Source organism: Salvia splendens, chromosome 14, assembly GCF_004379255.2.
Source record: "Salvia splendens isolate huo1 chromosome 14, SspV2, whole genome shotgun sequence".
Classification (NCBI taxonomy): Eukaryota; Viridiplantae; Streptophyta; class Magnoliopsida; order Lamiales; family Lamiaceae; genus Salvia; species Salvia splendens.
Window position 1 is genome coordinate 27206595 of NC_056045.1, and position 23967 is coordinate 27230561.

The 23967-nt window shown below is 40.8% G+C and overlaps 4 protein-coding genes across 4 annotated transcripts; 1 reads left to right on the forward strand and 3 right to left on the reverse strand.

Moving 5' to 3' along the window:
* Window positions 1–337: 337 nt before the first annotated feature.
* LOC121764439 (germin-like protein subfamily 1 member 7) lies at window positions 338–1444 on the reverse strand. Its single transcript, XM_042160455.1, has 2 exons — window positions 1253–1444; window positions 338–616 (listed from the first exon to the last, which is right to left on the reverse strand). The coding sequence occupies exons 1-2, from the start codon at window positions 1442–1444 to the stop codon at window positions 338–340; spliced, it is 471 nt and encodes a 156-aa protein (XP_042016389.1).
* Window positions 1445–3196: 1752 nt separating this feature from the next.
* LOC121763932 (putative germin-like protein 2-1) lies at window positions 3197–4272 on the reverse strand. The gene is made up of 2 exons (XM_042160022.1): window positions 4101–4272; window positions 3197–3983 (listed from the first exon to the last, which is right to left on the reverse strand). Exons 1-2 carry the CDS (start codon window positions 4222–4224, stop codon window positions 3415–3417), a joined length of 693 nt encoding a protein of 230 aa, XP_042015956.1. The 5' UTR covers window positions 4225–4272; the 3' UTR covers window positions 3197–3414.
* Window positions 4273–13952: 9680 nt separating this feature from the next.
* On the forward strand, window positions 13953–14984 carry LOC121763509 (putative germin-like protein 2-1). Its single transcript, XM_042159533.1, has 2 exons — window positions 13953–14073; window positions 14227–14984. The coding sequence occupies exons 1-2, from the start codon at window positions 13962–13964 to the stop codon at window positions 14793–14795; spliced, it is 681 nt and encodes a 226-aa protein (XP_042015467.1). The 5' UTR covers window positions 13953–13961; the 3' UTR covers window positions 14796–14984.
* Window positions 14985–21487: 6503 nt separating this feature from the next.
* LOC121763556 (putative germin-like protein 2-1) lies at window positions 21488–22558 on the reverse strand. The gene is made up of 2 exons (XM_042159597.1): window positions 22399–22558; window positions 21488–22245 (listed from the first exon to the last, which is right to left on the reverse strand). The coding sequence occupies exons 1-2, from the start codon at window positions 22508–22510 to the stop codon at window positions 21677–21679; spliced, it is 681 nt and encodes a 226-aa protein (XP_042015531.1). The 5' UTR covers window positions 22511–22558; the 3' UTR covers window positions 21488–21676.
* Between the last annotated feature and the right edge of the window lie 1409 nt (window positions 22559–23967).

A 23967-nucleotide genomic window follows, 5' to 3' on the forward strand; every position in this document is an offset into this window, starting at 1 on the left:
AGGATCCATATCCGGAACGGAGGGAGAAAAATTAAGAAAGATAACATGCAAGCAAGATACTACTTGAGTGGTTGGGAATGCATTTGAGGTTGTGCTTCAATTTTTTGCTAGGTAGGTAATTTTTATGGTTAGTGCTCTAACAAATTCGGGTTGGCCTCACAAAAGACAATTTTTCGTGGACAATGATTATAAATGAAACACTAGGTTCACAAGTTTATTATTGCAACATCACATGATATAATATGGAAATACAAAATTGCAGTAGTTGTAATAAGCAAAGAATGGTAAATTTGTTGGATTAAAAGCACACAACATATATATGTATTGTTTGTCAATCTTAGTTATAGTTGGACCAGAATTGGGCCTGGAGGTAATCGATGATGTTCTTCTCAACTTGGAAAGCCTTGGCCAACACATCCGGGTTGATCTTAGGGTCCGACCCGAACACCGCATTGGCAACGGTGATGGTACCCGGATTCTGGCTCCCGAAGCTGGCAAATGCAACCGCGTTGGTCTTTCCGACGTTGAACTGGAAGTGAATGAGACCTTGTGGGAAGACGAACACATCTCCCGGGTGCATCCGCAAGTAGTCCGCAGCGAAGTGGAGCGCATCCGTCTATACAAGAACGATTGGCTATTCGGGCAAGGACACGCGACTCTAGCACCCACGCCCAACTCCAAGAGGATCTAATTGAGCACATTTGGGAAAACTTTGGCTGAGAAGATTAAATTATGTCTTTTTTATTTTTTTAGGATTTTAATTATGTCTTTTTTCTATTTTATTTTATTTTAAGTTGTAATGTTGTTTTAATTTTAATGAAGTGTGTTTTTAAATTGAATTTGGTTGGAAATAAAAATAAAAAAAATGAAATTGAATGAATAGTAGTTTAAGGGACGGAGCGTTGCAGGTTTCGTAATGGAGTAAAAAAGTACAGTGGGGTCCTCAAATAGTAGTTTAAGGGACGGTGAGGGATAGCGTAGTGGATGCCCTTACAAGTATGGTTTGTGGCTGGAAACATATATTCAGTCGCATGAAGAGATGTGCCTCAAAAAGGGGAAACAAATACAGGGACTGTAAGACAACCGTAACAAGTGATTCGTTTCCGGCGGAAGAATGATCAATCCATAGTGATAAATGTGCGCCTCCAATCACATCCCAACCCAAAAGCCTTCAAATCATCAATAGCCAGAGGCGGGAAAAAGGTCAGCCAATGATATGGGTTTGTGAACTTGGCTATCTCCTTCACAATACCAGTCTTAGCAACAGCGTTGATTTCATACCCTTAAACTTACCACCTGCTTGATTTTGCCCTCCTTCATTTTCATCCTCGGGCTTTGCCTCTGGCACAGCAATTTCCTCATCTTTGACAACTGGAAACACAGGCGGGTATCCGAACTTCTCAATCTCCCTAGTGAGCTTATCGGCAGAAGCCTTAATCGGCATCCCAGTACAATGGAAAAAGCTTTTTCCGCCATATCCTTTCCGGCTAACACACAAAAACTGCAATTCAAGGCCGTAATGAGAAACTCAACCCAAGATATTTGATCTGATTAACAAATATGCAAACACCAAATACCGATAATCGCATCTGAAAATCATAAGGCCACCTAAATTCACATGTAAATACTTACAAACCAATACATAACGCCCCCAAACATGATAAGATCAAGGGTACTTTTCAAATACCATATTTTCAAAGTGCTTAGGGCGTTCACGATGCAGCTCTGCCGGCGTTGGGTTGCATGCACGTCCTCGCCCCCATCGGCCACCGGCTTTATTTAAGCCTCCACCACAGCTGATTCGCCAACCACCACCCGGTGCTCACGGCTACTGCGTGAATTTTCATTTTCTATTTTTTTTATTTATTTTTGTTTTGTTAAATACCCCAATTTCATCTATAAATATCCCTTTCCTATCCATTTTCATATTGAAACTAATATACTTCATTTCTATATTTTGACTCGTAACCAACTCCAAAAAATCTGATTAAAGAAATTTAGGCATGCAACACTTGATGTTTTAATTTGTACTAGTAGTATTTTCGGTATTTATTTTTTGTAATTTTTTTGATATTTAAATTTTTGCATTTTCCACAGGTATTTATTTTTTATTTGAATTAATATAGTTTTCAATAAAAAAATTTAATAATTTAAATGACTAAAAATCAAGCTGAAAATTGGGAGTGTTGAGGCAGATATAAGAAAAACTGATAGCATCTAATAAATGGGGTTGGGGCTATTTTTTTGGAATGTCCATACTTGCCGAGAAAATATTCCATGGTCTTGACACACCAAGTTGGCAACATGATTTGGTATGATCAATTAATAGTTTTTTGACAAGTGTTATCCATAACCATTTGTATTATGAAAACTAAATACACCTAATATATGGAAGATTTCATCAATTTATGAGCCTTTATTTCTTTTATTAATAGTGTAAGAACACTTACATTTGTTATGCAACGGAACAAATTTATATGCATCAAAAATTTCAATAACATATACAGTAAAATGTTAAAGATGGAAGAAAACATATTTTTTAATGAATATTAATTAATTAATATTTCAAGAAAACTAAATTGTAGTCATAATAAATTAATATACTAAAATGACACTTTATTTTATAAAAAATCTATACAAGTAGTGATAAAATGTGATAATTTGAACTTTTTTAGTATATTGATTAGTTAATCTTAGTTTTTAATAACATATACAAAGTTAATGAATAATATTAAAGGTAGGAGATAAATTTTGTTTTATTTTTACTGAAAAATAAATTTAAATATGCATCAAAATATTTAATTAAAGAAATAAAAGCATAAAAATGCGAAAAGTAATTTAGATGCATTTAGTTTCAATATTATATATAATTACACTTGTTAGCTATTTATAAATTAATTCTAATATTTAATATTTCTATACTATAAAAAAATTAAAAATAAGAAAATAAAATTTATGTGCACCAACAAATTCAATAAAAGAAATAAAAGGCCAATAAATTAAGGAAATGTTCCATATATTAGGTGTATTTAGTTGCCATATTATACATTGTTATTAATTACACTTGCCAAAAAAACTATTAGTTGGTCACACCAAATCATATTGCCAACTTGCTGTGTCAAGACCAAGGAATATTTTCTCATAGTTGCCATGTTGTTAAAGTAGAAGAAATTAAATATATTTTTATATAATAATAACTCAATTATAAATGTGACAAACGGAATATAATTTTGGTAAAAAAAACAGAGTATACATCAAATTTTTATTACGGCAAACACTAGGTTCACAAGTTTATTATTGCAACATCACATGATATAATATGGAAATACAAAATTACAGTAGTTGTAATAAGCAAAGAATGGTAAATTTGTTGGGTTAAAAGCGCACAACATATATATGTATTGTTTGTCAATCTTAGTTATAGTTGGACCAGAATTGGGCCTGGAGGTAATCGATGATGTTCTTCTCAACTTGGAAAGCCTTGGCCAACACATCCGGGTTGATCTTTGGGTCCGACCCGAACACCGCATTGGCAACGGTGATGGTACCCGGATTCTGGCTCCCGAAGCTGGCAAATGCAACCGCGTTGGTCTTTCCGACGTTGAACTGGAAGTGAATGAGACCTTGTGGGAAGACGAACACATCTCCCGGGTGCAAGTACTTGGTGAAGAGCTTGTTCTTCTGGGTGGTGGGATCGGCCGGGTTGGAAGTGACGAACCCCACGTAGAGAGTGCCTTCCACCAAAAGGAAGGCTTCAGTAGCACGCGGATGGGTGTGGGGCGGGTTGATCCCGTTAGGGGCGAAGTCGAGGCGAGCCATGGAAACGCCGAGAGTGTTGAGGCCTTCGAGCTGGTTGACGTTGACCGGTGTCACGACTGATCCGAGGTTATTGGATGTGTTTCCGGCCTTGTTTAGACCCTGGAAAAGGAAATCATCCGAGACCACCATGTTCGGGTTCTTGCAAAACTTCCCATTCACAAAAACTACATTCAAACAAACAAACCAACCTTAGTATATAAATATTTCCTCATTTATAACTTAGTGTGACATTAATTATAGAGAGTAGTATGTATATATAAGGTTTTAATGAAGTGATTTACCAGCATTTTTGGCATCAGGAACAGCAACGCAGAAATCCTGAAGTTGGGATGGATCTGATGCATATGCAATTGAAGCCAACCAAAAAACAAGAAATATGGAGCACAATCCAAAACTCATCTTCATTTTAATTAATTTGCTGATTAACTATATGATGATACTTGTAGTGTTTCTCTTCTTTTATCTGTGATACCAACTTAGCATGAGAAGTACTCCTTTTTATAGGACTGAAAACAGCAAGCTATCTTCAATTCTCATACTTTGAAAAAATAAAATTGAACTTTTCTTAATTGAAACTGTCAAGACACGTTTTACCAACATTTAACTTGTTAGCATTATCTCACTCATATTTCGTCATACCAATTTATTTCATCTGCTATTTTTTTTATTTGATCGATCATATGAAGACTCCTTCAATGTTCAATCAACTCATTCAAATGTTACAATTATATTATATCATTATACTAGATCCTTTTGAGAGAAATGGCTTCGAAAGTGAAAGATAGGATTTGGATTAGATATTGACTCACCATCTCAATGTTACACTATTCTCTTTTATTAGTTTTGTAAATATCTGACTGTTTCAATTAAGCAAGAATTACTCTCTAGCTAGCTAGCAAGTAAGTTGCCAAGTCTAATCAGGGTGTGGAGTATAGAATTAGGAAATTAATTTGGTTACTGGGTCTAATTTTTACTTAGCCAAATTTGCTTATATAATTGTCACTTTCACGATGAATAGAAAATGTTGTGACGATGTCAAAATTTGATGTTGTTTTTATGGCTGATATAAGGAGCTCAAGAATATCCGAAAGGGATCAAATTAACAATTGGCCAATCTAGCTCAATGACTTGAATTTCTTCTTTTAATTTTAACCAATGTTTTCTTATAGTTATAATAATTCACAGTTCATTTTTTTGTTATATATTATCTTGTACTCCATATGCACATAAGCGTGAATGGCAATTTCAAATTAATTGATTCAACTCCTATAACTTAACAGCTCTTCGTTTAATTTAGTACTATTTTAATGAATCGATTAAAAGGAGTGGAGTTAATTATAAGAAAATATTCATGTTTTAGGCTGATTCAATTAGCCTACCTAGCTATCATAAGTTATTTTTAATTCGGTTAACTACACAAATAATTCATTCAATATTCATAATTAACCACATATGTGCTAGTCATGTTTTTAATTTTTTTACTAAATCTTTTTCCAGCATGGTAGCAATCATATCCAGAAAAGGCAAAAAATAATTGCATGCCTATCTATTCTTCATTTGATCCACTAAGGACTTTCATATTACTTACTTGGCTAAGGTGAAAATGAAACATCAACAGCCTTGATTTTCATATTCAAAGCAAAGGAAACCTAATTCAAAGCAGGTGAGTCAAAGTTATATATACTTCCCCTAAGGAGAGTGTGGGATTTTTATTTTATTTTTTGGATTAGTACCAATATAAAAAAATATGGCTAATGACATTTTGTAATACAACTAAGGACACTAATTTGTGTTTGTAAATATACCACTAACGGTTTAAAGAACATCTTTAATGTGATGTCCCAACTAAAATTAGGGAATGCTAATGGAAGCATCTTTAAAAACAAAAAAGTTTAAGATAAATTGTCATCAACTTAGAGACAACTTCTTATGCGTCGTATAGTATAGATAGTTAATTTTTCAAAAATTTCAATTGCGTCTCTATTTTGGTATTCTTAAAAGATAGTACTATAGTATATATGAGTTCTTTTATAGTGTATGATGGAGGCTAAAACTATCAAAATATTTCCCATTGTCCTTAATTATACATAAGCTTAACCAAATATGCTTTGGTATTTTGCTGCACATTAATCATAGACAGATATCATGCAATTAGAAGAGAAGAAAATTCAAAAGAAGTTGTTTACAGGCTCAAGAGTGTAAGTTAGCCGCCGTAGATATAAATTTATTAATAGAGATTGAATAAGTCCAAAGATGATTACATATTAAAAATATAGTAAAATGTAGTAGGTATACGATGAAATAAGAGGAAGCAAATAAGAAGTTAATTAAAAGTTAAATCATGCATGTTTTTCTCCTATAAAAGGAGTGCTTCTGATGCAAGGTATTCCATCACAGAAAAGAATATTGATGGGGTACGGACTAAACAAGCCCAACAGCACCAACGGCCCATCAGCCCAAAGCCCAAGGAAGAGTATGAGTTCGGCATTACCAAAGAGTTCGGCCTCAGCCTACAGCTCGGTAAAAGCCAACCAATCAAGCTCTGCTCTCAAGTCGGCATCAAGCTCCCAGATCGGCAACCAAAGCAGTTCGGTCTCAGTAAGAGTTCGGCCTCAGCCTACAGCTCGGCAAAAGCCAACCAATCAAGCTCTGCTCTCAGGTCGGCATCAAGCTCTACTCTCAGATCGGCAACCAAAGCAGTTCGGTCTCAGTATTCGACCGAACAAGGAGTTAGTGGACCCATGCAGGATTTCCACAACTTCCAACACACCCACTACCACGTGGTGTCAACTCAGGCCACGATCGTAGGCCGTCACCTACGCTACATCCACGATCTTAGGCCACGATCTCCACGACATCCACTACCTAATAAATGGTGCTGCATGCCACGATCTTGGTCTTTTATATAAATAGAACTTAGATCTGGTAGAAAAAGGTTAAGCTCTCTAGAGATAAAACACCATATAGCAAGTTTGTATTTGTAAGCTGTAGAAAACAGATCAAGCAATACAACTCTGCCCTCTTTTCTTCCCGTGGACGTAGATTTACTTCAGTAAATCGAACCACGTAAATTCTTTGTGTCGTGATCTGTATTTTCCTGCATTCACTAACATCAGAAATTCGCGGATTCATCACTGGCGCCGTCTGTGGGAAGCAGAGAACCAAATTTGTGATAAAGCGAATTTTTGACCCTTTTTCCACCCCAAAAAAAAAAAAAAAATGCATACCAGATCACACACTACCCGTAATACCGTTCGTGAAAACCATGAGGAAGCTAGTCCAGCCCGCAGGTCCGGAAAACAGCCTCGGGAGACATCTACTTCCAGTTTTCACAATGAAGGAACAAGCCGCTCAAAAGGTCCACACACCGAGTCTTCCCAGCAGCCTGATTTGAATGAGGCTGTCAAGCTGTTCTTGGCTGAGAAGCAGGATGAGTTCTTAGCCTTCCTGCAAAAGAGCCAAGAGCCGAAGACGAAAACGGTGGATCCTCCTTCCTCATCCAGACATGAAAGTCGCTACCGCAGTAGTGCCGTGTCTTCCAGGAAGAAGAATCCTCAACCCCGACATGTTCCTGTTCCTCCTCGGTACCGGAATCACAGGAGAACTCCATCTCCTCCATACCGAAGAGGTGTCGGGTTCGCCATGTACGGAGCATTGAAGACTCCGTTCTCGGACGATATCACCCGAACTTCCTTGCCACAGAACTACCGAACTCCGTCAATGACTTATGACGGGTTGGTGGATCCTCATGACTTCCTGGGACGCTATCAGTATAATATGGCGAACCAGGGTCTCAATGAGGTCCATATGTGCAAGCTGTTCCCCGAGCTGCTCATCGGGAACGCCAGAAGGTGGTTCGACAGCCTTCCTCAAGGCAGCATTAGATCCTACCGAGATCTAATGGATGCTTTCCACAGGAGGTTCTTTCAGAAAGCGGAAGCCCGGATTACTTCGGCTCAGCTGCTTTCTATACGTCAAGGTCGCGACGAAAAGATCAGCGACTTCCTGACGAGATTCCATAAGGAATGCCTACAAGTAGATAATCTCAATGATCTACTTGTCATTTCGGCATTCCAAAACGGAATCCTACCCGGAGCTCTCTACAGAAAGCTCGTGGAATGCAGTCCGCAAACAGCTCAAGAGATGTGGGACATTGCGGACTAGTTTTCTCGTGCCGATGAGGCAGACCGTCGAAAACGGTCTTTAGACAGCTCATCTAGAGAAGACAAAAGGAAGCCCGATCATAGCGATCAGAGGCTTCCTCGCCGAACACCTTCCCCACCAAAGGAGGGATAGCGGTCATCCGAGGTGATCAAAAAAGCAAGTGTTTGCAGATTGCGCCTAAAAGTGCCGAGCAATCAGATCGGCACCATCAAGCACAGCAATCACTGCTGCCGGAGTCAAAGGCAGGCGAAATGACCGAAGTCACACCGGCACTGAAGACGAACTCGATGGAGTACGGCACTGAAGCCGTGACTCCGGTTGAGATCGGCATACCCAGTCCCCGAACTCTTAATTTCTCAGCAGAACTGAATGAGGACGGACTGAGAGCCGAACTAGATCTTGCCGAAGAAAGAAGAGAATTGGCCTGCATAAAAGCAGCCAAGTACAAGGAGCAAGTAGCCCGGTATTATAACCAAAGGGTGAAAAAGCTGCAATTTCAAGTGGGAGATCTCGTCTTGAGAAACAACGAAGTAAGCCGAGCAGAAAAGCTGGGCGAACTCGAACCCACATGGGAAGGTCCATATCGGGTGTCAGAAGTCCTCGGCAAAGGGTCTTACAAATTGACTCACGTGTCAGGAGCACAAGTACCCCGAACATGGTACGTTTCCAACCTCAAAAAGTTCCATTTGTAAGAGACAGTCCGGTCAGTCAGTCTTGAGTTCTGTTCGGTCAATGTGCTTTCTTTGGTTTGCTTGGTCTTTGTTTGTCTCTGTGCGTTTTGTCTGTGTGTTTTGTCTGTCTCTGTGCGTGTCGTCTCTTACAAATGTTACTGAGGTATCTTGTTCTTCGAAGGCTGATCCCCTTCTTAGAACATATACAAGCCAACGATTGTGAGTCAAAGCTTCTAAAGAGGATACAAGACCACAATTCAGCTTAAACAAGCAGTTCGTCTGAAACAAACTGCAATAAGCCAACGATTGTTGAGTCAAAGCTTCTAAAGAGGATACAAGACCACAATTCAGCTTAACAAGCAGTCCGTCTGAAACGAACTGCAACAAGCCAACGACTGTGAGTCCAAGCTTCTCAGGAAGATACAAGACCACAATTCGGCTTAAGAAATAAGCACTTCGTCTGAAACGAACTGCAATAAGCCAACGATTGTGAGTCCAAGCTTCTCAGGAAAATACAAGACCACAATTCGGCTTAAGAAATAAGCACTTCGTCTGAAACGAACTGCAATAAGGGAAAGTCCGATCCACGCGATAAACCTCGCCGAATTAGGACGACCAAGTTCGGTCAAAGAAGTTTACCTCATAAGACCGAGGACGACCATGTCTAGTCAAAGAGGTTTACTGCATAAGACCACTTCGGTTAACTGGGAAAGTCCGATCCACGCGATAAAACTCGCCGAATTAGGACAAGGGAAAGTTCGATCCCGGCGACGAAAATCGCCAAATTAGAACACAAAGACGAGTCCGGTCAAAGATGTTTATTTCATCAGACCAAAGACGAGTCCGGTCAAAGATGTTTATTTCATCAGACCAAAAGACGAGTCCGGTCAAAAATGTTTATTTCATCAGACCAAAAGACGAGTCCGGTCAAAGATGTTTATTTCATCAGACCAAAAGACGAGTCCGGTCAAAGATGTTTATTTCATCAGACCAAAAGACGAGTCCGGTCAAAGATGTTTATTTCATCAGACCAAAGACGAGTCCGGTCAAAGATGTTTATTTCATCAGACCAAAGACGAGTCCAGTCAAAGATGTTTATTTCATCAGACCAAAGACGAGTCCGGTCAAAGATGTTTATTTCATCAGACCAAGGACCAAGTCCGGTCAAAGAAGTTTACTTCATAAGACCAAGGACCAAGTCCGGTCAAGAAAGTTTACTTCATAAGACCGAGGACAAGTACGATGAAATTTTTTCGCTAAGCTGTAAATACAGTGTTAGAAGCGAAAACAAAATTTCATTTTTCAAATCTTGTTCGGCATACAACTCCGCTACCCTACAAAATGGCGTTACGCTATTACAAAGGACTATTCTACTGTCCAGGGTTGCTGAAGTTAAGCCACCTATTCACAAAATCCTCTGGAAGCCGAGTTCGGTTGTTCCGAGCAGATGAAGAATAAGCAGGTCGACGAGACGCTATCCTCGACCCAACGCCTCTTCCCCGAGCCCGAGAAGTCCTAACACCTCGGCGATGAAGAGTCTCTGCAATAAGCATCTGCTGATCTTGCTCGCTCATAGTCACAACTCCTCGGCGACTTTCAGTCCGTCCCTGTCTTGACGATTCCGGTTGCTCCTGAGCCCGTTCTCGTCTTGACGTTTCCGGCTGATCCGGAGTTCGTTGTTGACTTGGAGTAGGATTTTGAACAAGGGAACCAGAGGTTTGATCTGGAGTGCGAGCATCTGTTGGCACGATATGCCGAAGGAATCTTTCTATGGAGGGGCGCCGAGAAAGAACAATGTTGTACCGAGAAGCCCAACGCCGCAGTGATGTCACAACTTGTTGGCAAGCCGAGCTCTCCAGCGCATTGTTCCTCCGGAGTACATGATATTCCTCCCACAGTTCGTCAACTCGTTCCTGAACTTCAGAGATGGTCATTCCCCCACGCCTGCAGATAAAATCCTCATACGCAGTCCTCTCAGCGACGGCAGTGTTCAGCTCGGCCTCCAGATCCTTCTTATCGGACTCCAAGTCCTTATTATCGGCCTCCAGCTTCACTAAACGAGCCAGAAGCTCGTCATTCTTCGTCTGATCGGCTATAGCTCTTTTCTCAGCTTCGTCTAAAGCCGAAGAGTACAGCCGTTTCCAGTGAAGTATCTCCATCTCCTTGAGTACAAAGCAGCTATATTAGTTCGGCAGCTGTACCGAGCGGATAGTAAAATACAACAGGAATAAAGGCGAGTACGAAAAGCTATACGAAGACAAGTGTAGAGAATTTTTCATTCACAAGGAAAATTTTTTACACTAGGAGGGCTTCAAGGCCATTTCACAAGGAAGAAACTAGACTAAGAGAAGGGAGACGAAATCATACTCCGCCAGCTTCGTCTCCGGATCCTCGGTCTGGTTCAGCTTCTTTCTCCTGAGCTACCTCAGCCTCGGCCTCGCATCCTGCCGGCCTCGCCTCCGCCTCCTGATCGGCTTCCTTCTCCGGATGCCCGGCCCGCTCGACTTCGGCCTCCCGCTCCAGCGGCTCGGCCTCACCCTCTCCGTTGTAAGTCGAAGCGGGTGAAACGGGTCCCACGGAGGCAAAGATAGCCTCCAGGTTCTCGTCCCGATCAGCTCGACAACTCCGGACTCGGTCTGCAGAAAGCAGGACCGAGGATGAAGCGAGCTCCTCAAGGAGCGGCAGATTCTGAAGCCGAGCTGCTATCTCTCGGCTGTACAGAGGCAGCACGACGTCGGCCCCCTGCTCGCCCTTATCGGTAATTAGCCTTACCAGACTACCGACAAAGGCCGAGAACTGGCTGCTCAAAAAGAGTTTCTCCGTGTAAACACGGAGAGCCTCCCCCTGGGCAGCCACGGCGGCAGCATCCCTCCGTTTCGTCTGCTCTCGCTGGATGACGAGCTGGTTTTTGGCAAACTGAGCTTCATCCTGGGCCGAAATCCTAGCAGCCCTGGCCTTCTCAAAGTTAGCCTCAGCCTGTTCGGCCCGATGACAAGCAGCCGCCAACTTCCTCTGCATCTCAGCATAGTCATTGGACGCTTTGGAGAGTTCGACGGCGACTAGCTTGGAGAGCATATCGTTCCTCTGAAAATGGATAAAGAAAAAAGTCAACAAAGGGGCCACAAAAAATACAGGAAAAAAGCAAGGCCAGAAAATCAAGAAGAGAATTCACCTCGGCGAAGTCCGTGGGCCATAAAAACGGCTCACAGATATGTTCCGAAGGAGGCGCCAAGACCACGTCTTTCTCTGGCGCTCTCGGGGGCTTCTGGGCCTTCCCCCTCCCCTTTGCCGAAGTCGACTCCGGCTTCTTCGGATCCGAAGAGGTTTTTTGCCTTTTCGGAGTCCTCTCGGCATCAGACGCCGAGCTGGTGGTTTTCGGCCTCTCCGGCTCCTTGGACTCCGAAGATTTTCGGGTAGCCTTGTTCAGCATGTACACTGCCAAAAAGCAAGAAAGCAAGGTTAGTCTTCTTCGTTAAAGCAGTAGAACATAAAGGTAAAGAGAAATCCTCACCCTCGGCCTCTTCGTCCGAAGACGAGATGTCGAACACGACGTCGCCCTTGACGAGCTCAGACTCCGTGTATTGTTTCCTAACTATGGGAATCTTGTTGAGCTCGCCATCGAGCTCGGCCAATGGTTCTAACCGAGGATGAGGAATCACGGACTTCGGCCCTCTCCAGGGGAAGCCCGGAGCCGCTGTCCTATTATAAAAAAAGAAGCGGTTTTGCCATTTCGGCCACTTGGTTTTGCAGAATGCCCTAAAAGGCTGTAAGGGGATCAAGTAAAACCAAGATCCCTTCCTTTTAAATTGGAAAAAATTAAGGATTGCCCGCAGAGACAGATCCTTATCTAGCCTACGGAGTTCGGCAGCAAAAGCCGACAAGTGCCTCCAAGAATTCGGAGTCACCTGACCTAAAGGGAGTTGAAAAAAATCAAGAAGCTCTACAAAAGGTGGGGGAAGAGGGAAACGAAGCCCGCATTCTAAGCAGGCTTCGTAAACGGTGGCATAACCCTCCGGCGGGTCGTTAGCCCTATGATCATCGTCGGGAACCACCGCCTTCCCCCCGGGAAGAAGATATTTTTCGTGTAGAGATATCACGGTGTCCTTACTCAAGACGCTGTGAAAGTATTCTACAGTCTTCTCTCCGGACTCTTTCCGGCTAGAAGACCCCTTGCCCCCTTTCCTACCGCTACCTAACTCGGAAGAAGAAGAAGAAGAAGAAGACATGGTTCTTACTCTTTGCAAAATCTGAAGAAGTTCTGAAGAAATTCTTGAAAGCGGAAGGAAATTTTTACGCAAAGGAGATAGAGTGCAGAAGAAGCAGTCGCAAAAGTGCTTCAATGATGAAGAAAGGAGGTATTTATCAGATTCGGCGAAGATTTCAAAATCGTCGCACCGTTTCGAATCCCACCTTTTCGGGATTCAACGGCCGGATTTTACTGTCGCATTTAATGCAGTCACGTGCAAGGCACGTCCCCTGACGTCAGCCTCCCCCGTACCTTTATCCAGAATGCCGAAGTGACTCGCTTCGCCGAAGTGATTCACTTCGTCTTTCGGGGGGGGTAGTGATGGGGTACGGACTAAACAAGCCCAACAGCACCAACGGCCCATCAGCCCAAAGCCCAAGGAAGAGTATGAGTTCGGCATTGCCAAAGAGTTCGGCCTCAGCCTACAGCTCGGTAAAAGCCAACCAATCAAGCTCTGCTCTCAAGTCGGCATCAAGCTCCCAGATCGGCAACCAAAGCAGTTCGGTCTCAGTAAGAGTTCGGCCTCAGCCTACAGCTCGGCAAAAGCCAACCAATCAAGCTCTGCTCTCAGGTCGGCATCAAGCTCTACTCTCAGATCGGCAACCAAAGCAGTTCGGTCTCAGTATTCGACCGAACAAGGAGTTAGTGGACCCATGCAGGATTTCCACAACTTCCAACACACCCACTACCACGTGGTGTCAACTCAGGCCACGATCGTAGGCCGTCACCTACGCTACATCCACGATCTTAGGCCACGATCTCCACGACATCCACTACCTAATAAATGGTGCTGCATGCCACGATCTTGGTCTTTTATATAAATAGAACTTAGATCTGGTAGAAAAAGGTTAAGCTCTCTAGAGATAAAACACCATATAGCAAGTTTGTATTTGTAAGCTGTAGAAAACAGATCAAGCAATACAACTCTGCCCTCTTTTCTTCCCGTGGACGTAGATTTACTTCAGTAAATCGAACCACGTAAATTCTTTGTGTCGTGATCTGTATTTTCCTGCATTCACTAACATCAGAAATTCGCGGATTCATCAAATATATATAATAAAATGAAGATAGCTTTTGGTTTGTGCTTCATTCTTCTTGTTTCGATCGCATATGCATCAGATCCAGGCCAGCTTCAGGATTTCTGCGTTGCTGTTCCTGATTCCGCCTCTGCAGGTAATTCAATCAAGACTAAAGTCTAAAATTGGTACCCTACATTTTACTAAAAAAATAAAAAAATTGTCTTATACATTAAGTATTGGTTCTAAACACAATGTTTTGGTTCATAAGTACTTAATAGTTCTGTTAAAAATTAATGGTCAACCGCAGTTTTTGTGAATGGAAAGTTTTGCAAGAACCCGAACATGGTGGTCGCGGATGATTTCCTTTTCCAGGGTCTAAACAATGCCGGAAATACATCCAATAACCTCGGATCATTCGTGACACCGGTGAACGTCAACCAGCTTGAAGGCCTCAACACTCTGGGCGTTTCCATGGCCCGCCTCGACTTCGCCCCTTACGGGCTCAACCCGCCCCACACCCATCCGCGTGCTACTGAGGCCTTTCTTTTGGTGGAAGGCACTCTGTACGTGGGGTTCGTCACTTCCAACCCGGCCGATCCCACCACCCAGAAGAACAAACTCTTCACCAAGTATTTGAACCCGGGAGATGTCTTCGTCTTCCCACAAGGTCTCATCCATTTCCAGTTCAATGTTGGAAAGACCAACGCGGTCGCATTTGCTGGCTTCGGCAGCCAGAATCCGGGTACCATCACCATTGCCAACGCGGTGTTCGGGTCGGACCCTAAGATTAACCCGGATGTGTTGGCCAAGGCTTTCCAGGTTGAGAAGAACATCATCGATTACCTTCAGGCTCAATTTTGGTACAACAATAACTAAAAGTTTCACCTAAGATACACACAATATAAGTTGTCTCCTTTTAATCCAATAAATTATATACCAGTCTTTACTTGTTACATTTGCTAGAGTGGGAAAACGTTGTGTTCCGAGTGTTATATCTCATGTGATATGGTGTAAGTGCTTGCCTTAAATAATGAATAAATCTGTCTTTGTATTCTATTTCCATAATTAATTTTGCCTCTCATCCTTTTATTAGAGGAATATATACATTGAATTGCGATTGCATGACGAATCGAGAAGATATTTATAACCCTATCCCTGTTTATATAGTTACTACTTACTTACTACACTATAATACAAAAATTTAATATTCTCCTCATTCACAAAAAATTTGACACGCGAGATCTTCTACCGTTAAAAGCAATGGGATTTGAACCCGAAGGGTGAAGGCGGTCGGTGTTGCGACGCTCATGTTAGAATTGGGCTTACTCCTTAAAAAAATCTAATAAAAAGGAGAATTATCCACTCATTCTAAAAAAGAGTTAGGATCATCAATTTATTGACATGGGACAAAGGTGTTTCAATAATAACCAATATAAAAATTAATTAGTGGAAGTTTAGATTGATACAAGGAAACATTTTGTACACGTTTGACAGTTTCAAGTCAGCAAGAATGAATCTCTAGCAAGTAGTGTTATTAAGTCTAATTAAACCGCTATTTAATTATATATTAGGCAATTAATTTGATTACTAAGCCAAAGTAGAATTTGTCTATTTCACTGTATGAATAGAAAATGTTGTGACGATGTCAAAATTTGATGTTGTGTTCAACCAAGTTGACATAATGTGCCCAAGAATATCCAAACGGGATCTAATTAACATATAATTGACTGATCTAATTAATTTTACTGAATTTCTTGACTTTACTTTCTTAAAAGTTCAATCCAATATTATCTTATAATTCTAATAATTATATATAAGCTCAATCAAATATACTTTGTATTTTTTTGTGTTATATCTTATATGAGGTGTAAGTGTTTGCCTTTTAGTAATAAATAAAATTTTCATGTGTTTTCTGTTTTTTTTTCTCCCATAATTTGCTTCTCATCCTTTTTATTGGTCCTGACTACATTGCTTTTATGTTAGATGAAGAACCGACATCTATAAAAGTAGCCTTCAATGGCCCAGACGGGTTGCATTGGAGAGAAGCTGTTCAAAGCGAAATTGATTCAATTTAGCTAAACCACACTTGGGTGTTGGTAGATCTACCTGAAGGTGCGAAACCTCTAGGTTGCAAATGAGTACTTAAAAGGAAATTTAAGGCCGATGGAACAGTAGTAAAGTGTTTTAAACAAAAGGAAGGACATGACTTCTTCGATACCTATTCAACTGTAACAAGGATTACATCTATCCGAGTGCTTCTCGCTATTACTACATTGCACAATCTTGAGATTCATCAAATGGATGTAAAGACCGCGTTTCTAAGTGGTGAACTAGAAGATGAAATCTATATGGAACAACCCGAAGGGTTTGTAGTACCTGGACAAGAGAAAAAGGTATGCAAGCTCGTAAAGTCTCTATATGGATTGAAACAAGCGTCATTGCAATGGCACTTGAAATTTGATAATGTGATGTTATCAAACGGATTCAAGATCAACGAGTGCGACAAATGTGTCTACATCAAGAGCACTAATAACGGTCATGTTATAGTGTGTCTATACGTTGATGATATGTTAATCTTGGGTAGCAACACTCAAGTAATTAACGATACAAATGCCATGTTAAAGAGAAACTTTGACATGAAAGACATGGGTCTAGCCGATGTAATTCTTGGAATGAAGATTCTAAGAACGTCTGATGGAATCATCTTAACACAATCGCATTATGTTGAGAAGATATTGAATAAATTCAAAGCCTATGATGGCGCGCCGGTTAAGACTCCAATTGAACTCGACGTTCACTTGAGTAAGAACAAAGGCGAGCCCGTTGCACAAGAAGAGTATGCACGGGTCATCGGATGCATTATGTACTTAACTAATTGCACTCGACCTGACATTGCTTGTGCCGTGAACAAGTTGAATCGTTACACGAGCAATCCAAGCAATGAGCATTGGGGAGCTCTTGTGAGGGTTTTGAGATATTTAAAACATACTCAAAATCTTGGGCTACACTTCTCGAGATACCCCCGGTACTTGAAGGGTACTGTGATGCAAATTGGATATCCGACAATAGAGACTCACTTTCAACAAGTGGATACGTCTTTACTATTGGGGGTGGTGCTGTATCGTGGAAATCCACAAAACAGACATGTATAGCCTGATCAACCATGGAATCGGAGTTCATCGCCTTAGACAAGGCAGGTGAGGAAGCCGAATGGCTTAAGAACTTCCTTGAAGATATTTCATGTTGGTCTAAGCCAGTGCCACCAGTGCTGATCCACTGCGATAACCAATCAGCTATTGGAAGGGCAAACAATGGCTTCTATAATGGTAAGTCTCGACATATACATCGACGACATAACACCGTGAGACATTTGATCACAACAGAGGTGGTTACAATTAACTACGTGAAGTCAATAGATAATCTAGCGGATCCGCTGACCAAAGGGTTAAACCGTGATCAAATGAATAAGTTGCTAGAGGGAATGTGTTTGAAATCTACAAACTAAAGAATTATCATAGTGGTAACCCAACCATGATGACTGGAGATCCCAAGAACTTGGTTCAAAGGGACAACTAAGCTATGAGAGTTCATGAGAAACACTCAACTATATCTATTCCCTAGAGAGCAATAGAGTGTTGGAGAACTTGTCTAGTGGTAAAGGCTAAGTCTATGACTTTTAATGGTTCTTAAGGATCTCAAAGAGATGGAGTTCTCAAAGAGACCAAGTATGGCAAGGTACTTGACTAAGAATCACCAATGTAAGTGCGAAGTGTGGTCGCTTCATAAAACGCACTTATGAATCCAAAGTGATGTCCAAGACCGCAATGGACACAAAACGTGAGAACGGATGAGGTTGAGGTGTTTAAGCGTTAACACCATTGTCTCGGTGCACGTTGTGTGGGATTAGTTCAAAGCATCGCGCTACTAAGCCGCCTGTGTATCCGATGGTGTAGACTATGGAGGGTTCAAAGCCAACAACTACCTATCCTTATGCTTATATACCTCTCGAGGGTTGAGCTTGTGTCTGCATGCATATGCATTCGGCTATTTCCACTCATGTGGGGGATTGTAAAAATCATGGATTAAATATGCCCGGTCAATGGATTTTGACCAAATAATAAATGTGACGAGATATTTAATTTTGTGAAATTAAATGATATAGCGTCGATCTACATTTTACGTAGATAAATGTAGTATATTCACTTTCTCAAATCCTATTTCCGGTGAGTGAGAAATAGTGGATTAAAGTTGGGCATAATTAGCTTTTAATTAAAGCTTGGAGTTTGAGCTTAGGGAATAATTAACTAGTGTTAATTATCCCACATTGGAGAAGTAACACATCTTTTAATGTGTTTAAATTAAGTGACTTTATGCTACTTAATAATTATAGTAGACCAAGATGGGTGAAAGAGCCCACACCCGCGCGCCGCCGGCGCCTGCCCGCCCGCCCGCCCGAGCCCGTGCCAGTGCCCGTGCCTGTGCCTGTGCCCGGGCCCGGGCCCGGTCCTGATCTTGGTAATTGGTCTTTGGGTGGTCTTTGGGCTCGGGTCTGGACCTGTAATAATCTTTTTAGACCACCGCTGAGTCAGCAATCCAAGTGGCTTGACACGTCGTCAAGCGTGGCACAGTCAAAGCTGACACGTGAGAAAAGCACACGCGAATGTCACACTCCTGCCACACGCTTGTAACCGAGCCATGAAGGCTCATCATGGCAGATTCGTAACCGCCGACGGTTACGAATCTGCCATGATGAGCCTTCATGGCTTGGTTGACCCTGCATGGTGGCTTGGCCTATAAATAGGCTAGCCATTCCACTGCATTAGAGAGAATATATCATTCACAAGCATAAGCTCTCTCCCTCTCTCTGCATTATCTTTCTGTCGAAGCTCTGCCCTCTCCTCCATCCAGTTCGCCGGAGCTCTGCTGATAGCGGTGCTGCTTCACCAGAGACGTAACCGTTTTACCTTTGGGGACGACACGCCAAACCGAGAGCACTACCGGGGCGTATTTCGTCTTGCGGGAAGAGGCCTCCTCGACTCGGCTAAGTTCTTCTTTACATTTTCGAATTCTCATTGTAATTTTTGTTTCTGTTTTTATTTTCTTTTCTCTCGGGTTGTATTACGCCCGGTTAGTGTTGCTTTTTGTAGCTATATCTCCAACAATTTGAACCCGAAGGCGGTGGTGGTTTAAGAGTGAAGGTGGTCGGTGTTGCGAATGCGACTCTCATCTTAGAATTGGGCCGGGGTTAATTCGTGTTCGGGCCGGGCCGCAACGGAATTTTTATTTTTTTAAAAAAATCGAATTTTTTTTATAAATACCACTACATCCATCTTCGATCGAAAATTAACTTTTCCGTATTATAAATTTTCGGCGTTTTTTATTTTACGTGTAAAATAGATTGAAGTTGTGAATAGTGTCATTTATTAGTTGCGGCCCGGGTTGTGACCTGCAGGTTTAGAGCAGTTAGGGCCTGAGACTCAAATTTGGGGGAATGATGACGTGGATGGGTTAATTGCTCTGAGGTTTTCAATTTTTCCATAGTACGGAGCACTTCATAAATGAATCTCTGCCATTTCTTTTCTGAACGATAAAAACAAAAGGATGAGTGAGAGCCATTTGAGACAACATCACAATCAAATAACCTAAGGTTAATAACGTTTGAACATACGGAAACACGCTTATTTCATTTTTAAACATAAAAAAAAATAATTCAACCATAATTTCCACGTTTTTTTCGGATAACTGAAACTAAATTTTCCGTTTTATACTCCTATATAAGTACCTACCTCAAAGTTCTGTATCTCACCCTAGAAACATTACAAATCTCACACAACTACTAAAAAAATCTCACATTTTTTTCACCAAAAAAAAATGTGCACTTTGCAGAGGAACGGCGACGTTTTCATCCTCACCATCACCGGCGACGGCGAACACCGCCTCACCGACCCTGATCGACTCCATCCGGGCCGCACTCTCCCGGGTCAAGTCCGACCCAGCCCGCTCCGCCGCCCTTGTCACCACCGCCGAGGGCGAATTCTACTCCAGCGGGTACGACCTGGCGTGGGCCCGGTCCGACTCGGACCCGGGCCGGGCATCTCATCTCTCTCCCCATGCCCACGATCGGCCGTGAATGGGCACGCGTCCACGACAGGGTTCATCCTGGCCCTGAGCCAGGACTACGTCCTTTCGTCCTGATGCGGGAGGACGTAGGGTGGCTCTCGATGAGCCTTCATGGCTCGGTTACAAGAGTGTGGCAGGAGTGTGACATTCGCGTATGCTTTTCTCACGTGTCAGCTTTGACTGTGCCACGCTTGACGACGTGTCAAGCACTTGGATTGATGAATCTCAAGATTGTGCAATGTAGTAATAGCGAGAAGCACTCGGATAGATGTAATCCTTATTACAGGTGAATAGGTATCGAAGAAGTCATGTCCTTCCTTTTGTTTAAAACACTTTACTACTGTTCCATCGGCCTTAAATTTCCTTTTAAGTACCCATTTGCAACTTAGAGGTTTCGCACTTTCAGGTAGATCTACCAACACCCAAGTGTGGTTTAGCAAAATTGAATCAATTTCGCTTTGAACAGCTTCTCTCCAATGCAACCCGTCTGGGCCATTGAAGGCTACTTTTATAGATGTCGGTTCTTCATCTAACATAAAAGCAATGTAGTCAGGACCAATAAAAAGGATGAGAAGCAAATTATGGGAGAAAAAAAAAACAGAAAACACGTGAAAATTTTATTTATTACTAAAAGGCAAACACTTACACCTCATATAAGATATAACACAAAAAAATACAAAGTATATTTGATTGAGCTTATATATAATTATTAGAATTATAAGATAATATTGGATTGAACTTTTAAGAAAGTAAAGTCAAGAAATTCAGTAAAATTAATTAGATCAGTCAATTATATGTTAATTAGATCCCGTTTGGATATTCTTGGGCACATTATGTCAACTTGGTTGAACACAACATCAAATTTTGACATCGTCACAACATTTTCTATTCATACAGTGAAATAGACAAATTCTACTTTGGCTTAGTAATCAAATTAATTGCCTAATATATAATTAAATAGCGGTTTAATTAGACTTAATAACACTACTTGCTAGAGATTCATTCTTGCTGACTTGAAACTGTCAAACGTGTACAAAATGTTTCCTTGTATCAATCTAAACTTCCACTAATTAATTTTTATATTGGTTATTATTGAAACACCTTTGTCCCATGTCAATAAATTGATGATCCTAACTCTTTTTTAGAATGAGTGGATAATTCTCCTTTTTATTAGATTTTTTTAAGGAGTAAGCCCAATTCTAACATGAGCGTCGCAACACCGACCGCCTTCACCCTTCGGGTTCAAATCCCATTGCTTTTAACGGTAGAAGATCTCGCGTGTCAAATTTTTTGTGAATGAGGAGAATATTAAATTTTTGTATTATAGTGTAGTAAGTAAGTAGTAACTATATAAACAGGGATAGGGTTATAAATATCTTCTCGATTCGTCATGCAATCGCAATTCAATGTATATATTCCTCTAATAAAAGGATGAGAGGCAAAATTAATTATGGAAATAGAATACAAAGACAGATTTATTCATTATTTAAGGCAAGCACTTACACCATATCACATGAGATATAACACTCGGAACACAACGTTTTCCCACTCTAGCAAATGTAACAAGTAAAGACTGGTATATAATTTATTGGATTAAAAGGAGACAACTTATATTGTGTGTATCTTAGGTGAAACTTTTAGTTATTGTTGTACCAAAATTGAGCCTGAAGGTAATCGATGATGTTCTTCTCAACCTGGAAAGCCTTGGCCAACACATCCGGGTTAATCTTAGGGTCCGACCCGAACACCGCGTTGGCAATGGTGATGGTACCCGGATTCTGGCTGCCGAAGCCAGCAAATGCGACCGCGTTGGTCTTTCCAACATTGAACTGGAAATGGATGAGACCTTGTGGGAAGACGAAGACATCTCCCGGGTTCAAATACTTGGTGAAGAGTTTGTTCTTCTGGGTGGTGGGATCGGCCGGGTTGGAAGTGACGAACCCCACGTACAGAGTGCCTTCCACCAAAAGAAAGGCCTCAGTAGCACGCGGATGGGTGTGGGGCGGGTTGAGCCCGTAAGGGGCGAAGTCGAGGCGGGCCATGGAAACGCCCAGAGTGTTGAGGCCTTCAAGCTGGTTGACGTTCACCGGTGTCACGAATGATCCGAGGTTATTGGATGTATTTCCGGCATTGTTTAGACCCTGGAAAAGGAAATCATCCGCGACCACCATGTTCGGGTTCTTGCAAAACTTTCCATTCACAAAAACTGCGGTTGACCATTAATTTTTAACAGAACTATTAAGTACTTATGAACCAAAACATTGTGTTTAGAACCAATACTTAATGTATAAGACAATTTTTTTATTTTTTTAGTAAAATGTAGGGTACCAATTTTAGACTTTAGTCTTGATTGAATTACCTGCAGAGGCGGAATCAGGAACAGCAACGCAGAAATCCTGAAGCTGGCCTGGATCTGATGCATATGCGATCGAAACAAGAAGAATGAAGCACAAACCAAAAGCTATCTTCATTTTATTATATATATTCTTTTCTGTGATGGAATACTTAGCATCAGAAGCACTCCTTTTATAGGAGAAAAACATGCATGATTTAACTTTTAATTAACTTCTTATTTGCTTCCTCTTATTTCATCATATACCTACTACATTTTACTATATTTTTAATATGTAATCATCTTTGGACTTATTCAATCTCTATTAATAAATTTATATCTACGGCGGCTAACTTACACTCTTGAGCCTGTAAACAACTTCTTTTGATTTTTCTTCTCTTCTAATTGCATGATATCTGTCTATGATTAATGTGCAGCAAAATACCAAAGCATATTTGGTTAAGCTTATGTATAATTAAGGACAATGGGAAATATTTTGATAGTTTTAGCCTCCATCATACACTATAAAAGAACTCATATATACTAGTACGACGCATAAGAAGTCGTCTCTAAGTTGATGACAATTTATCTTAAACTTTTTTCTTTTTTAAGATGCCTCCATTCGCATTCTTTAATTTTAGTTGGGACATCACATTAAAAATGTTCTTTAAACCGTTAGTGGTATATTTACAAACACAAATTAGTGTCCTTAGTTGTATTACAAAATGTCATTAGCCATATTTTTTTATATTGATACTAATCCAAAAAAAACCCACACTCTCTTTAGGGGAAGTATATATAACTTTGACTCACCTGCTTTGAATTAGGTTTCCTTTGCTTTGAATATGAAAATCAAGGCTGTTGATGTTTCATTTTCACCTTGGCCAAGTAAGTAATATGAAAGTCCTTAGTGGATCAAATGAAGAATAGATAGGCATGCAATTATTTTTTGCCTTTTCTAGATATGATTGCTACCATGCTGGAAAAAGATTTAGTAAAAAAATTAAAAACATGACTAGCACATATGTGGTTAATTATGAAATTGAATGAATTATTTGTGTAGTTAACCGAATTAAAAATAACTTATGATATCTAGGTAGGCTATTTGGATCAGCCTAAAACATGAATATTTTCTTATAATTAACTCCACTCCTTTTAATCGATTCATTAAAATAGTAAATTAAACGAAGAGCTGTTAAGTTATAGGAGTTGAATCAGTTAATTTGAAATTGTCATTCACGCTTATGTGCATATGGAGTACAAGATAATATATAACAAAAAAAAATGAACTGTGAATTGTTATAACTATAAGAAAATATTGGTTAAAATTAAAAGAAGAAATTCAAGTCATTGAGCTAGATTGGCCAATTGTTAATTTGATCCCTTTCGGATATTCTTGAGCTCCTTATATCAGCCATAAAAACAACATCAAATTTTGACATCGTCACAACATTTTCTATTCATCGTGAAAGTGACAATTATATAAGCAAATTTGGCTAAGTAAAAATTAGACTCAGTAACCAAATTAATTTCCTAATTCTATACTCCACACCCTGATTAGACTTGGCAACTTACTTGCTAGCTAGCTAGAGAGTA